Here is a 16,996-nt window from a genome sequence, read left to right as displayed (position 1 = left end):
ATTGACAGTGTATATTCAAGTTAAACTAAAGGGCTTTAGGATACTTCTTTTCCACCGTTTTGGCTGGTCTGTTCCAGCAATGTACAGCAGCATATAACTGAAGCACCATTTTTTTTCATTACAAAATGTAGAGAAAACACAAAGCATATAGAGAAAACACAGAAGTTGTAAAACCATTTTTTTCATGTGGGTCTTTTAGATCATCCAATTATTCTAAATGACTTTAATAAGGAAGACTAAGATAAACTAGAAAGCTATAAACGTATCTACAGGTTTTAGACCATTAGCATTCATATTTCCTTTGGTTGGAATTCCACATGGACATCTTCATTAGCATTCATATTTTTCTTTGGTTGGAATTCCACAAAGAATGAAAATATTAGAAAATAGAAGGTGAAAGATGTAGTGCTCTACGTGTCCAATACATGCTGACGAGTTGCAAGCTTTTCTTAAATTTTCAATATAAGAGACCTAATGTGTGCGACCTACCAAATGACTGTCTCCAGCTCCTGATGCTGTTCTCCTCTCTCTGCCATCCTAATTTGAAATAATTCAAAGGAAAATATGAATATCATCACCATGAGTCCATGACAATGATGACATTCAACATACTCAAGAAATTATGGATCACCAAACTTGGTAATTAAACAAGTCGCTTAGTTATGTTACTTCCCAACTTCTGATAACTGCCGCTGATGTTCAGGTTGTTGCTGGGCTTCTACAGTTTGTCTCAAGGGGTGAGTTGTCATCTGGTTCACCAGTAGGTGTTTAAACAGGTTCAAGATATATTAGTTAGACCTCTTTTTTAAAGTGATTGCTTGACTTCAGAAGTGGAAAGATGTACATGCCAACATCATGTTCTTATTAATTTTGAGGGATGTGTGTGTGATCGTCAAACATACCTATGGCAGTTTAATCTGGAACTAAGCCTTCTGGTCCAAAAGATATTGTTAGGCATAACTTCTAAGAGAAGGATGACAATTTTACCTGAATACCCAAAGGTGGATGTTGATGTTCTACTGTTGATGTCTTAATCAGTTTCTGATGGTTTGGAGCCTGCAAACCTGAGCTTACTACCTGGAGATGCTCAAACGATGGGAATTCAATCAGCTTCAGATGAAAGTACTAAGGAAATTTAATCAAAAAAGTTAATGGATGCTAATTTTTATGGGGAAAATTCTAAAATGGCTTACTTTAGGAGGCCTTCCAATTTTCGGTTCTGGATTAACTCTACTTGTACTGAGAGCATAAACAAATAGAAATTATACACCTACGTTATGTAAATCAAATGCCACACAGTTTTTTCGAAGAATAGGTCTTCAGTATTTGAGCGACACCAGTATCTTGTGATTATTATAAAGGATATGACAGAAATACATATCATTGATAAAGACGCCCACAGTAATAGAAAGTGTTCACCTCTTACGCCAGATCAAACAATAACAGGAAGTTGCATATACATGTGGAAGAGAAAGCCAGGTAGAGAACAATGAAATGTCTTTGTAGTATAATACGAATTAAAAGTAACATTACAAAATATAGAGAAAACACAAAGCATATAGAGAAAACACAGAAGTTGTAAAACCATTTTTTTTCATGTGGGTCTTTTAGATCATCCAATTATTCTAATTGGCTTTGATAAGGAAGACTAAGATTAACTAGAAAGCTATAAACGTATCTACAGGTTTTAGACCATTACCACAATATATAGATTTCATAGTAGTAGGTAGTAGCATACTGGAATGAAAAGAAAAAGGATATTTACGGCAACATCACACAAGCAGTAATACCGGGTAAATGATATAGAGTTGTAAATTGGATCAATGAAGACTATAACATTAAACTTGCATGAATCACCAGTCTGACTCAAAAAAATGAATATATGTATAGAATTCAAGAACTATCAACTCATTTAATGGTCATGCAAATATTGCTCAAGCATTATGACAATCACAAGCAACGATCAAGTTTGGAATTTAGCACCTAAACTTCTGAGAATATTAGTTTTGCCAACTCCCAGCCACAATAGTTGATAGGAGCACTTTGTGCGACGTTCTTAACATGTTTTTACCTCAATTTGTACTTTGCTTAGCCCTTATTGTTGTACTATTGAGTCATTAAGTCGTAGTAAGAGTTTTGGGCGGTATTTGATGCATTTTTGTGCTTACATGAGTTAAAAACGCATAATTGGTCTAGAGTCCTAGTTTAACTAGGAATCTTTGTTAGGTTTTGAAACTAATTATCTCTTACTTATGATTTTATTTTCTTATTTTCAGATTTGATTGAAGAGATAATTAAAGAAAAAGAGATGCAGCCAAGTTATGCAACAATTAAATAGAAGATGATCATTAAAGGCATAAAACATGGCATGTTTTAGGAAATAAAACATGGCATGTTTTGGGGATTAAAGTATAGCATGTTTTAGGGAATAAAACATGACATGTTTTAGGGAATAAAACTTTCCATGATTTAAGGGATTAAAGCATGTCATTATTATAGGAAGAAAGAAGCAATTTCAAACCCTCAATCTTTCCTCTATATATACATGGCCTCACCTCTCAAATATAATCACTTCTCTTTTGCATTCAAGAGCCAAAACTCTACCAAAATACTACCTCAAACATCCTTCATCAAAACAACAATCCATCCTCCCCCATATAGCAATTCCATCTCCACCGAAATCACTATTGAAGACACACCTCCAACGTTCATACAACGTGTGATTCTCGCAACTCTTCTCCGTGGGTTTGTTTGTTTTTGATTTTTTTACAATACTTTGTCTATGAAGATTGTAGTATGATGTTTGTGTGGGATTATTGTTTTGTATTAAGAATCGAAATTTTCAGATTGTTTTATTGGATTTTTGGATCTTTGCCGAATTGATGGTTTTCTATAATTAATGAGTTTGTATTTCTATTGTTGTGTTGTAATCATCTTTCTCATACTTTTAGATAATTTTCAGATATGTGCATATGAATTTAGTGCTTGGATGCATTCCCTAAGATTGTGTTTGAGTGCTAGATTCATCAACTATATTGACACAAATCGAATCATGCCCTAAGTAGGTTCGATTTGTGTTGATTAAAAGTGGTAAAAATTCTGGAAATTTGCATGTGAAACCATGGTGGGTGACGCCATACATGAAACATGTCTCCAACAAAGATTTGGTACTTAAATGTAATCTTGTTTGATTTCTACTCTGAGTGTTATTGAATTCGATTGCATGCAAATTTAGATTAGGCCCTAAGTCAATCTAAATGTTAATTGAAATCTTGCACGATTAGATGATCCCCAAAGGCTCTAATTGTATTGGTGTCTAAAAAGTATGTAATTGGTCGAATTAGAATGCATGATAGGTTCAAACTCGTAATTATGTGGTGTAATGGTAAATTTGGTTTAAGTTTGTTAAAGAAAAGTCGATCATGAAATAATAATTTAGGTTTTATTTTAGTAGTTAATAATCAATCGCAAACCCTCAATTATTTGTTAAAACTAAAAATTTAGAGTTCTCTTCAATTCCCCGGAAAAAACGATCCCTGCTTATTCTATACTAACGATGATGTTTTACAGGGTTTATTATAAACGTTTTAACCAACGTTCTATCAATAGTGGCTTCCCAAAAGCTTAGAAATATTGTATTCAGTACTAATTGATCCTATCATTTCTATGGTAAGCGTTCAAAGTAATGCAAACAAAAACTTGTCAACTATTCTCAAAGCAATGCACAGGCACCCGAATAAGATGCTTCTCATACAGCACACATTCACTGATTATCTTGCATGAGCTAACAAAAACTTCCAGTTTGCAATCACAATTCACTTATATATATACTAATATGCAAATCCACAATCTTGGTAATTGAATTCACATACATATTACCAATTCCTATTTGATAACAATTAGTACGAATTTATATTGAATACAATTACCCAAAATTTCATATCAATCAAAACCCAAAACCAAAATAAATTAGAAACAAGGATTGGCCTCAATACCTTCTAATCTAACACCTTCAATTTTGGATCTACCATGAAAGTTAGGGAAAAAAATCACAGATTTATGACTAAGATCGAAGAAGACAACTTACGAATTGATCAGTCCATCACCATGTGTCCCTCTCTTTAAACCCAGGGTTTTGGATTGACGAAGCAGCAACAGGATTGAGAGAGAGGAGAGGAGGGGAGAGGAAGAGGAGGGTTTGAACAATTGATATTAGATCGTAATTATAATGAATCCATGACGGTACCCAGTGGTATTTCAAAACATTCATTAATTCGCTACAGTACCGCTGAATTGAAGAAGTGGAAGCCGGCTTTTAAAAGGAGGGTATGACATCCTTCTGCTTTTGGCTTGAAAAAGCGTTGGCTTCTTAGAAAAGCTCAGTGTTTGCAATTTACCAAACATTTACATGCAGCTTTGCTTATAAGCGCAAAGCTGAGAAGCTCTACCAAACGCAGCCTATATGGGTTTATGGGGGTGAGTGTGCCTCTGAGATGCTTTTTTGTAAAGTGATATGAGTAAAAAGGAGTGTCAAAGAATTTGGTGAATTTGACATAAAAGTGTGATGAGTATAGATAATAACTATTGAAGACATAAAATTAAAAATGGTGGTGTAACATCACTAACAAAAGTGTCCTTTGAAATTTCACCAAATCTTCTCATAATTTAAATTAAAACTCCCAACAAAAATTACAATGGCAGCATCTTTAATCTACGTCGGTATTGTAAACTTATGAAATAAGCTTAGCAATAGAATCTTAATTTACCAAACGCATTAACCAACTTAACTTAAAGAAAGTAGTTGATAATCTATAATCCCAGGGGGACCAAACTGGGCCATAAACAGTTAAACTAGTTTAATGAACACTAGATTTTACCAAAGAAGAATTTCTAGCGACTAGCTTGAAAGATTCTATCCATTATTGAAGGTAGTTTTGTTAGGACAGGTATCATCTCCTCACCTCTTGAAAAGATGGTGACACGTGTAAATATCAGATATAGCCGTCAATTCATTCTTTTCTCTTTCTATACTTTCTCTATGACTTCTTCTTTCCGGTGAGAGATGAATAACAAGAAACTCAGCACCAAGAAGAATTTTAGATTGAAGACCATGTATAATACAACGATGATATCTGAAATGCTTCATCCTTCTTTGACATCACTTCCTCTCATCTCCTCTCCTCTCTTCTCCACTCTCAATTTAGATTTTAGAGTCTACACTCAAATTGGTCTAAACTTTTGATATATTAAGAATTGACAATCTATCAAGTTCGATTTGGGATTGAGACATAATTTAGGGATGGGTGTTTCATTTATTTTCTCATATTGATTTAATCATCCACGCTCATCAAGCAATCTGGTTAAAATTCAATAACTGAATGATAGCAAGTGAAGAAAAAAAAACAATCAAGTCGATTTGTCCACAACAACCCTAAATACAAAATTTTGGATTTCGATCAATCCATCTTATCCCTCTCAATCTCATTTTTCATCTTAGAGATCTCAGAATTTAAGTTCTAATAACAAGAAATAAGTCATGAAGCCTCTGCAAATTTGGGGTGCGTGTGCAAATTGTGAAGGGGAAAAATAGTTGAAGCTTGTATGAAAGTAGCAAAAGAACATAAGAAGGCAAAAAAGAAGAAGGAGAAAGTCAGAAGAGAATGAGGATTATCTCTTCAATCTGTTCACAAAAAAAAAAGAGAAGGGGGAGACCAAAGAGAATATGGAGAAGACCGAAGTGTTTGCACTTTGAAGAATGATAAATAGTAGAAGAGAGTTTTACGTTGGAACGTCCGTGGCCTCGGAAACCAACGGACGTTGAGAGCCCTACATGATTTACTTAGGGTTAAAAAGCCAGATTTAGTTTTCTTGATGGAAACTAGATTATCAGTATACCAAATGGAAAATGTTACTAGGAAATTGGGTTTTTTTAAATGTCACTCAGTGAGCAAAGAGATTAGAGAAGGTGGAGGTTTGGCTTTGCTTTGGAGGAATGATTGAGACGTTAGACCTATAACCTGGTCTAAGGGTCACATTGATGTAAGAGTTGTTTGGAGGATAATAGAACTTGTAGAGTCACTGGGTTCTTTGGCAATCCGGTGTAAAATTACAGACTCCATTCTTAGGAGCTTCTTCGACGTCTTAGAACTGTGAGTGATGAACCTTGGTTGATTTGTGGTGACTTTAATGAAATCTTACGAGATGAAGAGAAGAAAGGAAAAAGGGTAAGGCCTTATAGTTTCATGATGAATTTTCGGAGAGCAGTTGAGGACCGCGATTTGAGAGAGGTTTCCTTTGATGGTGAGATTTTTACACAAAGCTTTTGCAATAAAGAGTGTTTGAACCTGTTCAACCGTGTACACTCGCACCATATCCAGAATCACAACTCTAACCATCTCCTAATCTTAATTGAATTAGGTGAAGAAGCTAAAGACTGGAAGTGGAGGAGGAAAAAAATAGATTCTTTTTCGAAGAGTTTTGGGTATACCAAGCTAGTTGCAAAGAAGTTATAAATTTGGGTATACCAAGCTGGCTGCAAAGAAGTTATAAAGGAGGAGTGGACTAAGAGGGAGGGTTCTGTTAATATAAATCTAAAGAATTGTGTTGTTGGTCTTATGGAGTGGAATCGGAGAACTAATCGGAGTGACAGTTCAGAGTATAGTTCAACTCTAAAGATTGAGTTAGGAAAAGAGTACGATAAATTACTTGAGGCTCAAGAATCTTTATGGAAACAACGAAGTAGAGTTCACTAGCTGAGAGCAGGTGATCAAATACCAAATTTTTTCATGAGGTTGCCAAGCAAAGAGGAAGACGAAATCGAATTGGAGGAGTTTTTGATAGCAAAGGATGCTAGAAGAGGGAAGATTCCCAAATTGGCAATGTGTTCGAGAATTACTTCAACAACTTATTCAACTCTCAGTTTACAGGTACTCATCCCACAATTCTTGACGTCGTTAACCCTACTGTTGATGAGGCTTTGAATTATGATCTTTGTAAACCATTCTCACGTATTGAAATTGAAGAAGCTTTAAAGAGTATGGGGCCAACTAAATCACCTGGGGAAGATGGTTTACCAGCTTTGTTCTACCAAAAGTACTGGGATGTAGTGGGAAATGATGTTGTAGCTGGTTGTCTAAATGTTTTGAATAATGAAGGAGGTGTGAAAGAGTTTAATCATACCCTTATTACCCTCATTCCAAAAATAAAAAATCCTAAAGTAGTCACTGCCTTTCGCCTCATTAGCCTTTGCAATGTCATTTATAAACTCATTTCAAAAACCCTTGCAAACCGTCTGAAGCTTGTCCTTCCCTTCATAATCTTTGAGTTCCAAAGCGCTTTTGTGCCTAAAAGGTTGATAACAAATAACATCATTCTGGCCTTTGAGTCAATTCATGCCATTAAGAGAAGTGGGAAACAAGGAAAAAAGAAGATGACTCTAAAACTTGATATGGCAAAGGCTTATGACAGAGTTGAGTAGGGCTTTCTTGAGTCTGTCATGGAGAAAATGGGATTGGAGAGCCTAGAGGCTTTGATAGACCCTTAAGAGGTCTAAGGCAAGGTGATCCTCTTTCACCGTACCTTATCCTCATCTGTGTTGAAGCTCCATCGGCTCTGTTGAGAAGAGTTGAAGAGAGAAAGTGCCTACATAGGGTTAGAGTGGCTGATGGTGCTTCATCCATTAACCATTTGTTCTTTGCTGATGACAACCTCATTTTTGGGGACGCATCGATGGAAGAGTGCAAGCGTCTTAAAGTTTATTCTCATTATATGAAGCAACTTCCGGTCAAAAAAATCAATTATGGGAAGTCTGCTATCTCGTTTAGCACTAGCACTAGCTTGGAGGAGAGAAGATTGTTGGGTTTGGAGATGGGAATGAATGTTGTTGAGTTCCATGAATGCTATCTTGGCCTTCCTACTGAGTTGGGGAAGGACAAAACTAAAGTTTTCAGAAATGTTAGAGGGAGGTTGCAAGACAAGGTGGAGAGTTGGCACAGCAAACTTTTGTCTATGGCTGCAAAAGAAGTGTTAGTGAAAACGGTTCTCCAAGCTATACCAACATATTCTAGGAGTGTGTTCAAGCTCCCAACCGGATTGTGCCAAATCTGAATAGTGAAGTTGCTCATTGGTGGTGGGGAAGAAGTGGTGGAAGAGGTGTTCTTTGGAAAAAATGGGAAGCTTTATGTGAAGCTAAAGAAGATGGGGGACTTGGTTTTAGAGATTTTAAGAAATTCAATCAAGCAATGGTCGGAAAGCAAGCATGGAGATTGGTTGAATTTCCAAACTCTCTTGTTAGCAGAGTTCTTAAAGCCCATTATTTCCCTAATTGCTCTTTCATGCAAGCTCAGCTTGGAAATAATCTCTTGTATGTTTGGCGATATATTCTTTGGGATGAGAACTTGTTGATGTTGGTTGTCTATTTCGTATTGGCAATGGCTTGTCAACCAATATATACACTGATAAATGAATCCCCAGACCTTATAATTTCAAAATTTGGAGCCCTGCCACTCTTCACAAACAAGCAAAGGTCAGTGAGCTGATGTTGCCTTTTAGGGGATGGAATACAAGCCTAATTTTAAGTGCCTTTAATAAGGATGATGCTGAGCTTATTTTGAGCATTCAATGTGGAGATGGTAGGATGAAGAATCAACTAAGATGGTTTTGGGAGAAAAATGGAAAATATAAAGTCAAGTCAAGGTACAGACTTGCATTAAACCTTCAAAAAGCTAATGCAGGTGAGGGAGCATGTTCTAGTACTGAGTGAAAGAATCAATTCTGGAACTCAATTTGGAAGGTTCAAGTCCCAAACAAAGTCAAGATGTTCATTCAGAGAGCTGCCTCTGATATCCTTCCTTGTGGTCTCAGCCTCTCAAAGAGGAATATTTGTTCTTCACCGATGTGCTTTATTTGCAACAAGGAGGAAGAAACTCCCTACCATGCTATTTGTAATTGCACCCTGAGCAAGAAAGTGTGGAAAATTACTCCGTGGAGGGATTTGATCAAAGTCCATCACAACTTTATTGAGCTGCTTTCATGTTTCTTCTTAGGAAAAAAGTTTGAAAACATGGATTTATTTGCTTATATAGCTTGGCTAAATGGAAATGTAGGAACGACAAGTGGCATGGAAAATATGTTTCTTACCAAGCCAGAAGATATTGTCCTTAGAGCCAATGTCTTGTTAGAAGAGTACAAAGAATCAAACAAAAAAAGCTTATGAAGAAAGTGTACCAAAATGTAAAGTGGCACCCTCCACCAGCTGGAAGTTACAAACTAAACAATGATGGGGTTGTAGGGGTAGCAAATGGTTTAAGAGGTCTGGGTGCAGTCTTGAGAAATAAAAAGGGTGAATTAATGGGAGCTGATGGCACTTCAATTGCTGGTTTATTTTCCCCGCTTGTCACTGAGCCTATGGCTTTAAAGGTTGGTCTTCAATTTGCTATAGACACAAGAATATTACCTATCCTTGTGGAGACCGATTGCTCTGAGGCTGTAAGATTAATTAACTCTTCTGAGACTTGTTGGTCTAAATAAGGGTCGATCATTGAAGACATTAAAGTGCTCATGAGTGTAGCTGGTGTGGACAAAATTATCTTCCAACCCTGTGAATGCAATGTAGCGGCTCATTGTATTGCTAAGTATGTTCTAGTTGAGCAATCTCTATTTACTTGTATTGAAGATGGGCCGGAATGGCTTATGGAATCGACCAATATTGATTCCAAAGTTTGTAACATTTCTTATCAATAATTAATGAATGGTTATAATTTGATATAAGTATAAGAGAGAAACATTTCAATGTGTATAGACCATCAGATCCGGTACTTACACGTGTCATCATCTCCAAGAGGTCAGGTAGGTCATGTAAAAGAGAAGGTCAGGAGAGGATCCATGTCCGTTTCGTTAAGGATAGTGCTCAGGTACGTACACAAATTTCTCTTTGGGACAGGGCAGCGACTGAGGAAAATTTAGAGCACGTCATTATAGTGGGATGCTGGCTCACGTACGTACTTCTCATCTAATTAATATGGAATTGGAATTAATTGACCGCAATTATACATAAGCAGAAATCGAACCATTTTTGGATATAGAGTTAGATGGTGGCCTACTTCTCATTCCTTTTTGGGTGGAACTTGATTACAAAGCTTGAACTAGTATATCATGCATAGTTAATTAACAAAACCGCAATGCACGTAAGAAGGAATGAAAATCACTTATGGATCGAAGTATGAGTTAGAAGGTGGCTTACTTCTCATCCTTTCCTGCCAGTTGATCAATAATGGTGCTAGATTCAATATAATTGTATGCAGGCTGGATATGGCCAGTAGGTTATAGCGCGGACGTCCACAGTGCACTAAAAGTGTGAACGTTGGTGATTTCGGCGACCAATGACGCACAACGACAACGTATATGGTATTCACCGCACTCTCCCCTTCCAGCGCTCTTGTCTGTGCCGACCAGAATTTGAAAATTTCCAGAAATTTTCCAGAAACTTGAAATTTGCAAATTCCGGTCGGTACAGACAGGAGCACCGAGAGGACGAGAGGAGGAAGCACGGCCGACATTATTCGCGTTGTCATTGCGCGTCGCCGGTCGCTGCAACGAACGAATCCGCAACATGCGAACGTTCGCTCCTGATCTTCGCCACACACACACAGTGCCTCTCAACTGCGGACGTCCAGAGGAAAAAACCGTTCGGACAGTTTTTCGCGATTTCCGCCGTTTCTCCACGATTCGGACGTCGGTGACGCCGTTTCTTCTCGTCAGAGTGATACCTCACCACCCTAGATGCTGCTACGATGAAGAAGGCGAAAAAAATCAGGATCGGAAGTCTGTGCAGCAACCTCACTCAAACCTTCACCACCAATTATGGTGGACCTCCGATCCCGATCTCCTTCGCATTTTTCTTCATCGTAGCAGCGTCTACGAAGGTGTGTTGTCACTCCGGCTAGAAGCAACAGCATCACTGGCGACCGAATTGTAGAAAAATGACAGAAGTTCGGACGGAAAAACCGTTTGAACGTCCGGACCAATGTCTATATATATATATATATATATATCAGTCCCTATCGAGAGTGAAGCTTCACTCTGGAATTTCAGAGTGAAGTTCCAATTTTGACACACTTTTCGGTCAAATTTTTTCACCATAAGAGATTCAATATTTAGGTATGTTATTCAAGATCATCTCTACAAAGTTTCAACCAATTTGACAATGGTTTGAGCTTTCAAAATTGATATTTATACGAACGGTTCACGTTAAACAGTTTTAATTCATTCATTGATTTAATCTAATTTCAATACATTAACGATATTCGAATTAGATGAAATTTTGTAGAGATGATCTTGAATAGCATACCTAAATATTGAATTGCTTATGGTGAAAAAATTTGACCGAAAAGTGTGCCAAAATTGGAACTTCACTCTGAAATTTCAGAGTGAAGCTTCACTCTGGATAGAGACTGTATATATATATATATATATACAGCTTACCCCAATTTGAGAACATACACAAGATACTATACGTACAATCAATGGCAGCCAAGAGTTCAAGCGACCAAGACCTTCTTCTCAAACAGTTGAAGGCCTTTGACGAATCCAAAGCTGGTGTGAAAGGGATCGTTGATGTAGGAATTATCAAGGTACCAGAAATTTTCATCCATCTGCCAATTGTTCACAGCCAAGTAACCGAAACCGAGTTCAGTATTCCGGTGGTGGACCTCGCTGACGCAGCAATTGGCATGGGAAGACATGCAGAGGTGATTGATGGAGTCCGGCAGGCTGCCGAGACTGTGGGGTTGTTTCAGGTGGTGAACCATGAAATACCTAAGAGGGTACTGGACGAGATGCTGCAGGCGATGCGTGCCTTTCATGAGCTGCTAAAGGAAGTAAAAGCTGAGTACTACAGTACCGACATCAAGAGGAAGGTCAGCTTTGTTGGTAGCCATAAGTTGGCTAGATCGAGTTCTCGACATAGTTGGCGGGACTCATTAACATGTGACATGAGTTCTGGACCTTTATACCCTCAGGAATTGCCAGAAGTTTGCAGGTATGGATTTTGAAATCATATCATCCATATCATATTTTATCACGTAAATATGTCATGCATGAGGATACTAATTTGTGGATAAAAATGAAAATTTTGCAGAGACATAACTTTGGAGTACTCAAAGTTTGCTCACAAATTAAGTGTCAGATTGTTTAAATTACTATCGGAAGGACTGGGGCTCAAACCTGACCACCTTATAGGCTTGGATTGTGCAAATGGACATCTTGTTGCTGGTAACTACTATCCACCATGCCCTGAGCCTGAATTGACCATCGACAGTGGCGAACATAGAGATGTGTTTTTTCTCACCATCCTACTTCAAGATAATATTACTGCACTCCAGCTTTTGTATAAAAACCAGTGGATTGATGTCCCTCCTATTCCCGGAGCTCTGGTGGTGATCATTGGAGATTTCTTGCAGGCAAGCATTGCTTTTGGTTTATGTATTGCCTTTTGAATTGATAGACCTTTTCTTCTACGTACAATTTGTAAGAACAATGGCCATACGTTTATGTGCAGCTAATCTCATATAATAGATACATTAGCGACACGCATAGAGTTATCGCCAAGAAGGAAGGTCCAAGAGTTTCTGTGGGATGTTTTTTCAGGTATGTTCAACAAGAAATTTCTGCACAGAGAGTTTATGAGCCTATCAAGGAGTTGACCTCCAAAGAAAATCCTCCAATATACCGCGGAACAACTGTGATGGATTATGTAACAGGCAACTTCCAGAAAGGATTGATCAATGGGGTGCCTGGACTCGAATACTTGAAAGTGTGAAGTTTGTTCATCGAAACGATTATCATGATGATCTATCACTGCTCTAGTACTTAAATTATGTAATAAGGGATTAAGTGTATGTTGTGTTCATCACTGATCCTCTGAAATAATGTCACTCTTCTCAGACAACAGACTATGATTGAGCTTGTTCTTTTTCCTATTAGTATACTCGTAATGTAATCCGGTTCATATGTATATACACGTACATTGCAGCTGCTTTAGATTTTGTTAGTTGCTATGACGTTTCCATGATGGCTTTGTTACCGGAAATTTCTTTAGTTCATTGCTACAGATCACCTAGTTGCTATGTACTGCTCTATTTTGTTCTACTTGGGTTCTATTGTATCACGAATTAACGACTGCTATGATATTTGCTCTTCAACGCGAAAAGAATTGTTTGCTGCTGATTTTGGCTGGTGTCCTTAGTACTTGGTATCCTTTACAAATTGATCAGTTGGCTCTCTAATCTTATTTGAATGTGGCTTCTATACAATACCAACAAAGTACACTATTATTTGATCTTTTGAAGCCATGTATTCAACTACCTAAACTTGATGCAGATTTCAGATTTACAACGATTGTTGCTTTGCCCACCTAGCTAATTAAATGGGGCTAATTAACCAAAAAAAAAAGGTTAAATGGGCTATGGAGCTACCTATCAAAGACCACGAACCATCTATGCTTTTAGTCAAACTGAAAGGCCCAGGATATATAGTGAAATGGAGATTTTAGTGACACAATAAACCCCGATTCTGAAATTAAGATGAAAATTAAACTACATACAAGCCAAGTTCATTTGAAGAGAGTAACTACACAAGCTACTTGATTGCTGAGGTCAAATGTTTTCTTTTCAGCTTACACTAGCTAGCAGATCGAAAGGGAAATGCAGTAAAAGAAATCCCATTTCAAGAAGGTTCATTTCAGTCAACTAAAATTAGTTCCTTTCACCAACGAAGGCCATGAACATCCCCTTTGTGCCCATGAGTTTATTCACCTTGAAATATCATGCATTGGAGAGTAGCCAAACTGCTCCATTTCCCAGCTTAGCTTTGAAGCAACTCTCTCATGGCGCGGGACATATTCCTAAACAGAAAAAATTATCCAAGAAAAAATTGTATTAGTCCCTAATCCAAATTCACTTAGCTTCTAACACTTCAAACTGAGTATCACACGAGTATGATACACTCATTCGGAGTCTAAAAACGAGTTTATGTAGCATAAAAATTAATAATAATAAAGCAGTGTTCAAATAATGTAGAAAAAGCTTTCTGGTTACCTCCATTTTCTTCACTAACTCTTTGGCAGTAGGAGCAGAAACAATTATGTGACGCGCATTTGGACTTATGAAACCTTCTTCCACAGCAGTGTCGATGAACGACAATAAGGAGTTGTAGTACCCGTCCACATTCAACAATCCCACCTGTAAAATAAGGAATCAAGTTGTTGATCCAACAGATCTTTACTTCACTAGTTACTCTAATTTGCTCAACTTGAAGGGGAATAGAATATGCAAACAGGACATTACTGGTTTATCATGAATGCCCAGCTGAGCCCATGTTATTACTTCAAGAAGCTCTTCAAGTGTTCCATATCCACCTTTGAAGGAGAAAAAGTTTGCGATTATCAATTATATGATTATGTAATTGTTCTGTTAGGAATTTTAATGTGTTATTGTGCATGTTTATTAGTATATAGGCATGTATGTAGGGTTTACACCAACCAGGTAAGGCAATGAAGGCATCAGAGTGCTTAGCCATTTCTGCTTTCCTTGAGTGCATGTCTGCTACTGCTTTCACTTCTCCCACTGTTTCACCAGTAATCTGAAAACCCAACAGATAAAATTGGTCTGATATCAGAACAGGCACACCACAACAAGCACAAAAAGACAGCAAATTTGAGAAAGGGAGGGGGAGAGAGAAGAAAGTATAATTTCATAGTGTTTGAGCCAGATAAGCTATCATGAGTAATACTGTGATAGAGGATGGTGGGTTCATCCATTTCCACTGGGAAAAAAGAGAGTGGGGATTGGGGAAATATAAAAACTTGATATTTTCTGTATCATAAAATCTGAGATAACCACTAGTCCACCAGTTGGTGTGTATAAAGCAAGTAGAGAAGGACAAAAAAATGTTGGAACTCTCAGGATTAGTCTGGTGGATTTACGGATGAAACTTTTAAACAAGTATCATTTGTTATTCCTTATTTTAACATGAAACAAGTTCCACATGTGAAGGCTAACAAATTGGAGGACCTAGAATCTTCAAAGAGGCATGTAAGAAGACAAACCCAGAAATCTAAGATAACAAAAGTGAGGTAGAAATTGATCATTGATGAAAAATGAAATACCAAGAGAAAGAAGATAATGCTTTCTGTTCAGTCACTATCATCATCTTCTGTAACAAAATAATTATAATTGCATGAGAACATACTCACCTCTCTAGGCATAAGGGTCTTGGGGATAACTCTACAAAGACAATAACATGACAAAAATCAGTTTTGGAGAAATTACTAAAGCAACAGTATTAATGAAATTATAAAACAGAAGTAAGAGCAAAGAAGAAGTAATCAAGATGATCATACCCAATGACATGTCTTCCACCATCATAAACAGCTTGGGAAATCAAACCCATCAGGCCAATACTCCCTCCTCCATAAACCAAATCAATATCCTTAGAAACCTATAACAACAAACCAGATAGCATGCTCTTTTCAGTGAATTAAATTTTTGCAGGGAAAAACCTGTAAAATACACCCCTAATTTAGGAAGTTCCCACTTTTGGGTACTCCATGAAAGTGGGAAGCAAAAAAAAATGGCTTCATATTCCAAGCTTCTCATATCTATACTCAAACTTATGAGTTACAGAAACAGAGAAACTTCCTATTCTGAAAACAGAGCAAGATATACGAAGCAGAAACTTTGAAATTTATCTTGGTTAATAAGATAACAGGTTCAAACTTGTATAGCTAGCTCTATGAACTACCAAAGCTGAAAAGCTCAAAGAATAAGCAGATGATGAATAGAACTAAAGAAGTTACCAATTCTTCCCCGAGCTCGATAGCTGCATCTTGGTAACTGCTCTTCTTTCCGGGACTACTCCCACAAAACACACAAATCCTCTTGAATCTAGATTGCGTCATTTTCACCTCCATCTATTCAGTTGCTGGCAGGGAAGAGCTAGAGGTGACTAGGTAGGAAATATCTTATACCTCAGTGTGGTTTGGGTTATGTATGTGCATATGTTCGCATATTTATAAGGGGAAGGAGAAGAGCATAGGCGGACAATAGCACGCGAGGTTTCATTACTCGATAGTTCATACCGTTGCGAACCAGAGAAAATTAATTCATCACCCGGGTGTATGCAACTCTATCGTACCCTCCAATCAGGACAAGACAAGTCAAAAGGTTTTATCTTGGGGTGCCTAATTTAAATTTTTTTTCTTCTCATACAAAAGTCTATATTTATAAAAAGGTCAAGTAATATTTGAAATTTAGAAAAAAGTCACCCAATAAAAACAAATTAAAGCATTGCCCTTTAAATTCTGAAAAATTACAATGTACAACTCTCTCTCTCTCGCGCGTTGACCCCGCGACCAAATCGACTAGCGATCTCTCTCTTCTCGGTCGACCCAGATCTCAGCAAGGACGCCATCGAGCTCCACCTGCCTCGCTGCTTCTCTAGGTCTAATGGCCGGAACAACACAGTTGTTTGATGCTTCTTCAATGAGAAAGGACTGAGTGGACTCGAAGATGGTGGCAATGCCAGTGTCGGCGGAGACCTGGTAATGACTCCAATGTCATTGGCGTTCGAACACTTGAAGGAGTTGAGTGTGTGGAGGACTACGAGATGGTCGGATTTGTGAAGGCGGAGCAGCGGCGACTCGAGTCAATTCCAGATTGCTTCATTGGTTTCACAATGGAGTTGAGATTGCAGAGGATAAAGACGACGACATACTCATGCAAGTCGTTGAAGAAATCCCCTGATTTGGAAGTAGTGGACGACAACAATGAAAATTTGAAGGCAAAGATGGAATTGCATATGTGTTTGAGTAGTCGGAGAAGAAGATGATGTTGATGACATGGGTGCCCCGAGCAGTTTTATGGGTTATGTAAAAACTACTGAATACATGTTACACCACCTGTGACAGTTAAAAATTTGTGCGACAAGTAATGTGACTGGT

At 37.7% G+C, this 16,996-nt stretch overlaps 2 protein-coding genes across 2 annotated transcripts; one reads left to right on the top strand and one right to left on the bottom strand.

Annotated features, from left to right (window-relative positions):
• Nucleotides 1-11,522: 11,522 nt before the first annotated feature.
• LOC126786768 (deacetoxyvindoline 4-hydroxylase-like) lies at nucleotides 11,523-12,817 on the top strand. Its single transcript, XM_050512693.1, has 3 exons — nucleotides 11,523-12,037; nucleotides 12,137-12,458; nucleotides 12,557-12,817. The coding sequence occupies exons 1-3, from the start codon at nucleotides 11,523-11,525 to the stop codon at nucleotides 12,815-12,817; spliced, it is 1,098 nt and encodes a 365-aa protein (XP_050368650.1).
• Nucleotides 12,818-13,379: 562 nt separating this feature from the next.
• LOC126786771 (cytokinin riboside 5'-monophosphate phosphoribohydrolase LOG1) lies at nucleotides 13,380-16,137 on the bottom strand. Its single transcript, XM_050512697.1, has 7 exons — nucleotides 15,854-16,137; nucleotides 15,398-15,495; nucleotides 15,251-15,281; nucleotides 14,538-14,637; nucleotides 14,343-14,413; nucleotides 14,094-14,237; nucleotides 13,380-13,900 (listed from the first exon to the last, which is right to left on the bottom strand). The coding sequence occupies exons 1-7, from the start codon at nucleotides 15,965-15,967 to the stop codon at nucleotides 13,808-13,810; spliced, it is 651 nt and encodes a 216-aa protein (XP_050368654.1). The 5' UTR covers nucleotides 15,968-16,137; the 3' UTR covers nucleotides 13,380-13,807.
• Between the last annotated feature and the right edge of the window lie 859 nt (nucleotides 16,138-16,996).

This window comes from Argentina anserina, chromosome 3 (assembly GCF_933775445.1).
Source record: "Argentina anserina chromosome 3, drPotAnse1.1, whole genome shotgun sequence".
NCBI classification, from domain to species: Eukaryota; Viridiplantae; Streptophyta; class Magnoliopsida; order Rosales; family Rosaceae; genus Argentina; species Argentina anserina.
The sequence above is the reverse complement of the archived record's forward strand: the minus strand, read 5'-3'. Positions and strand labels throughout refer to the sequence as shown.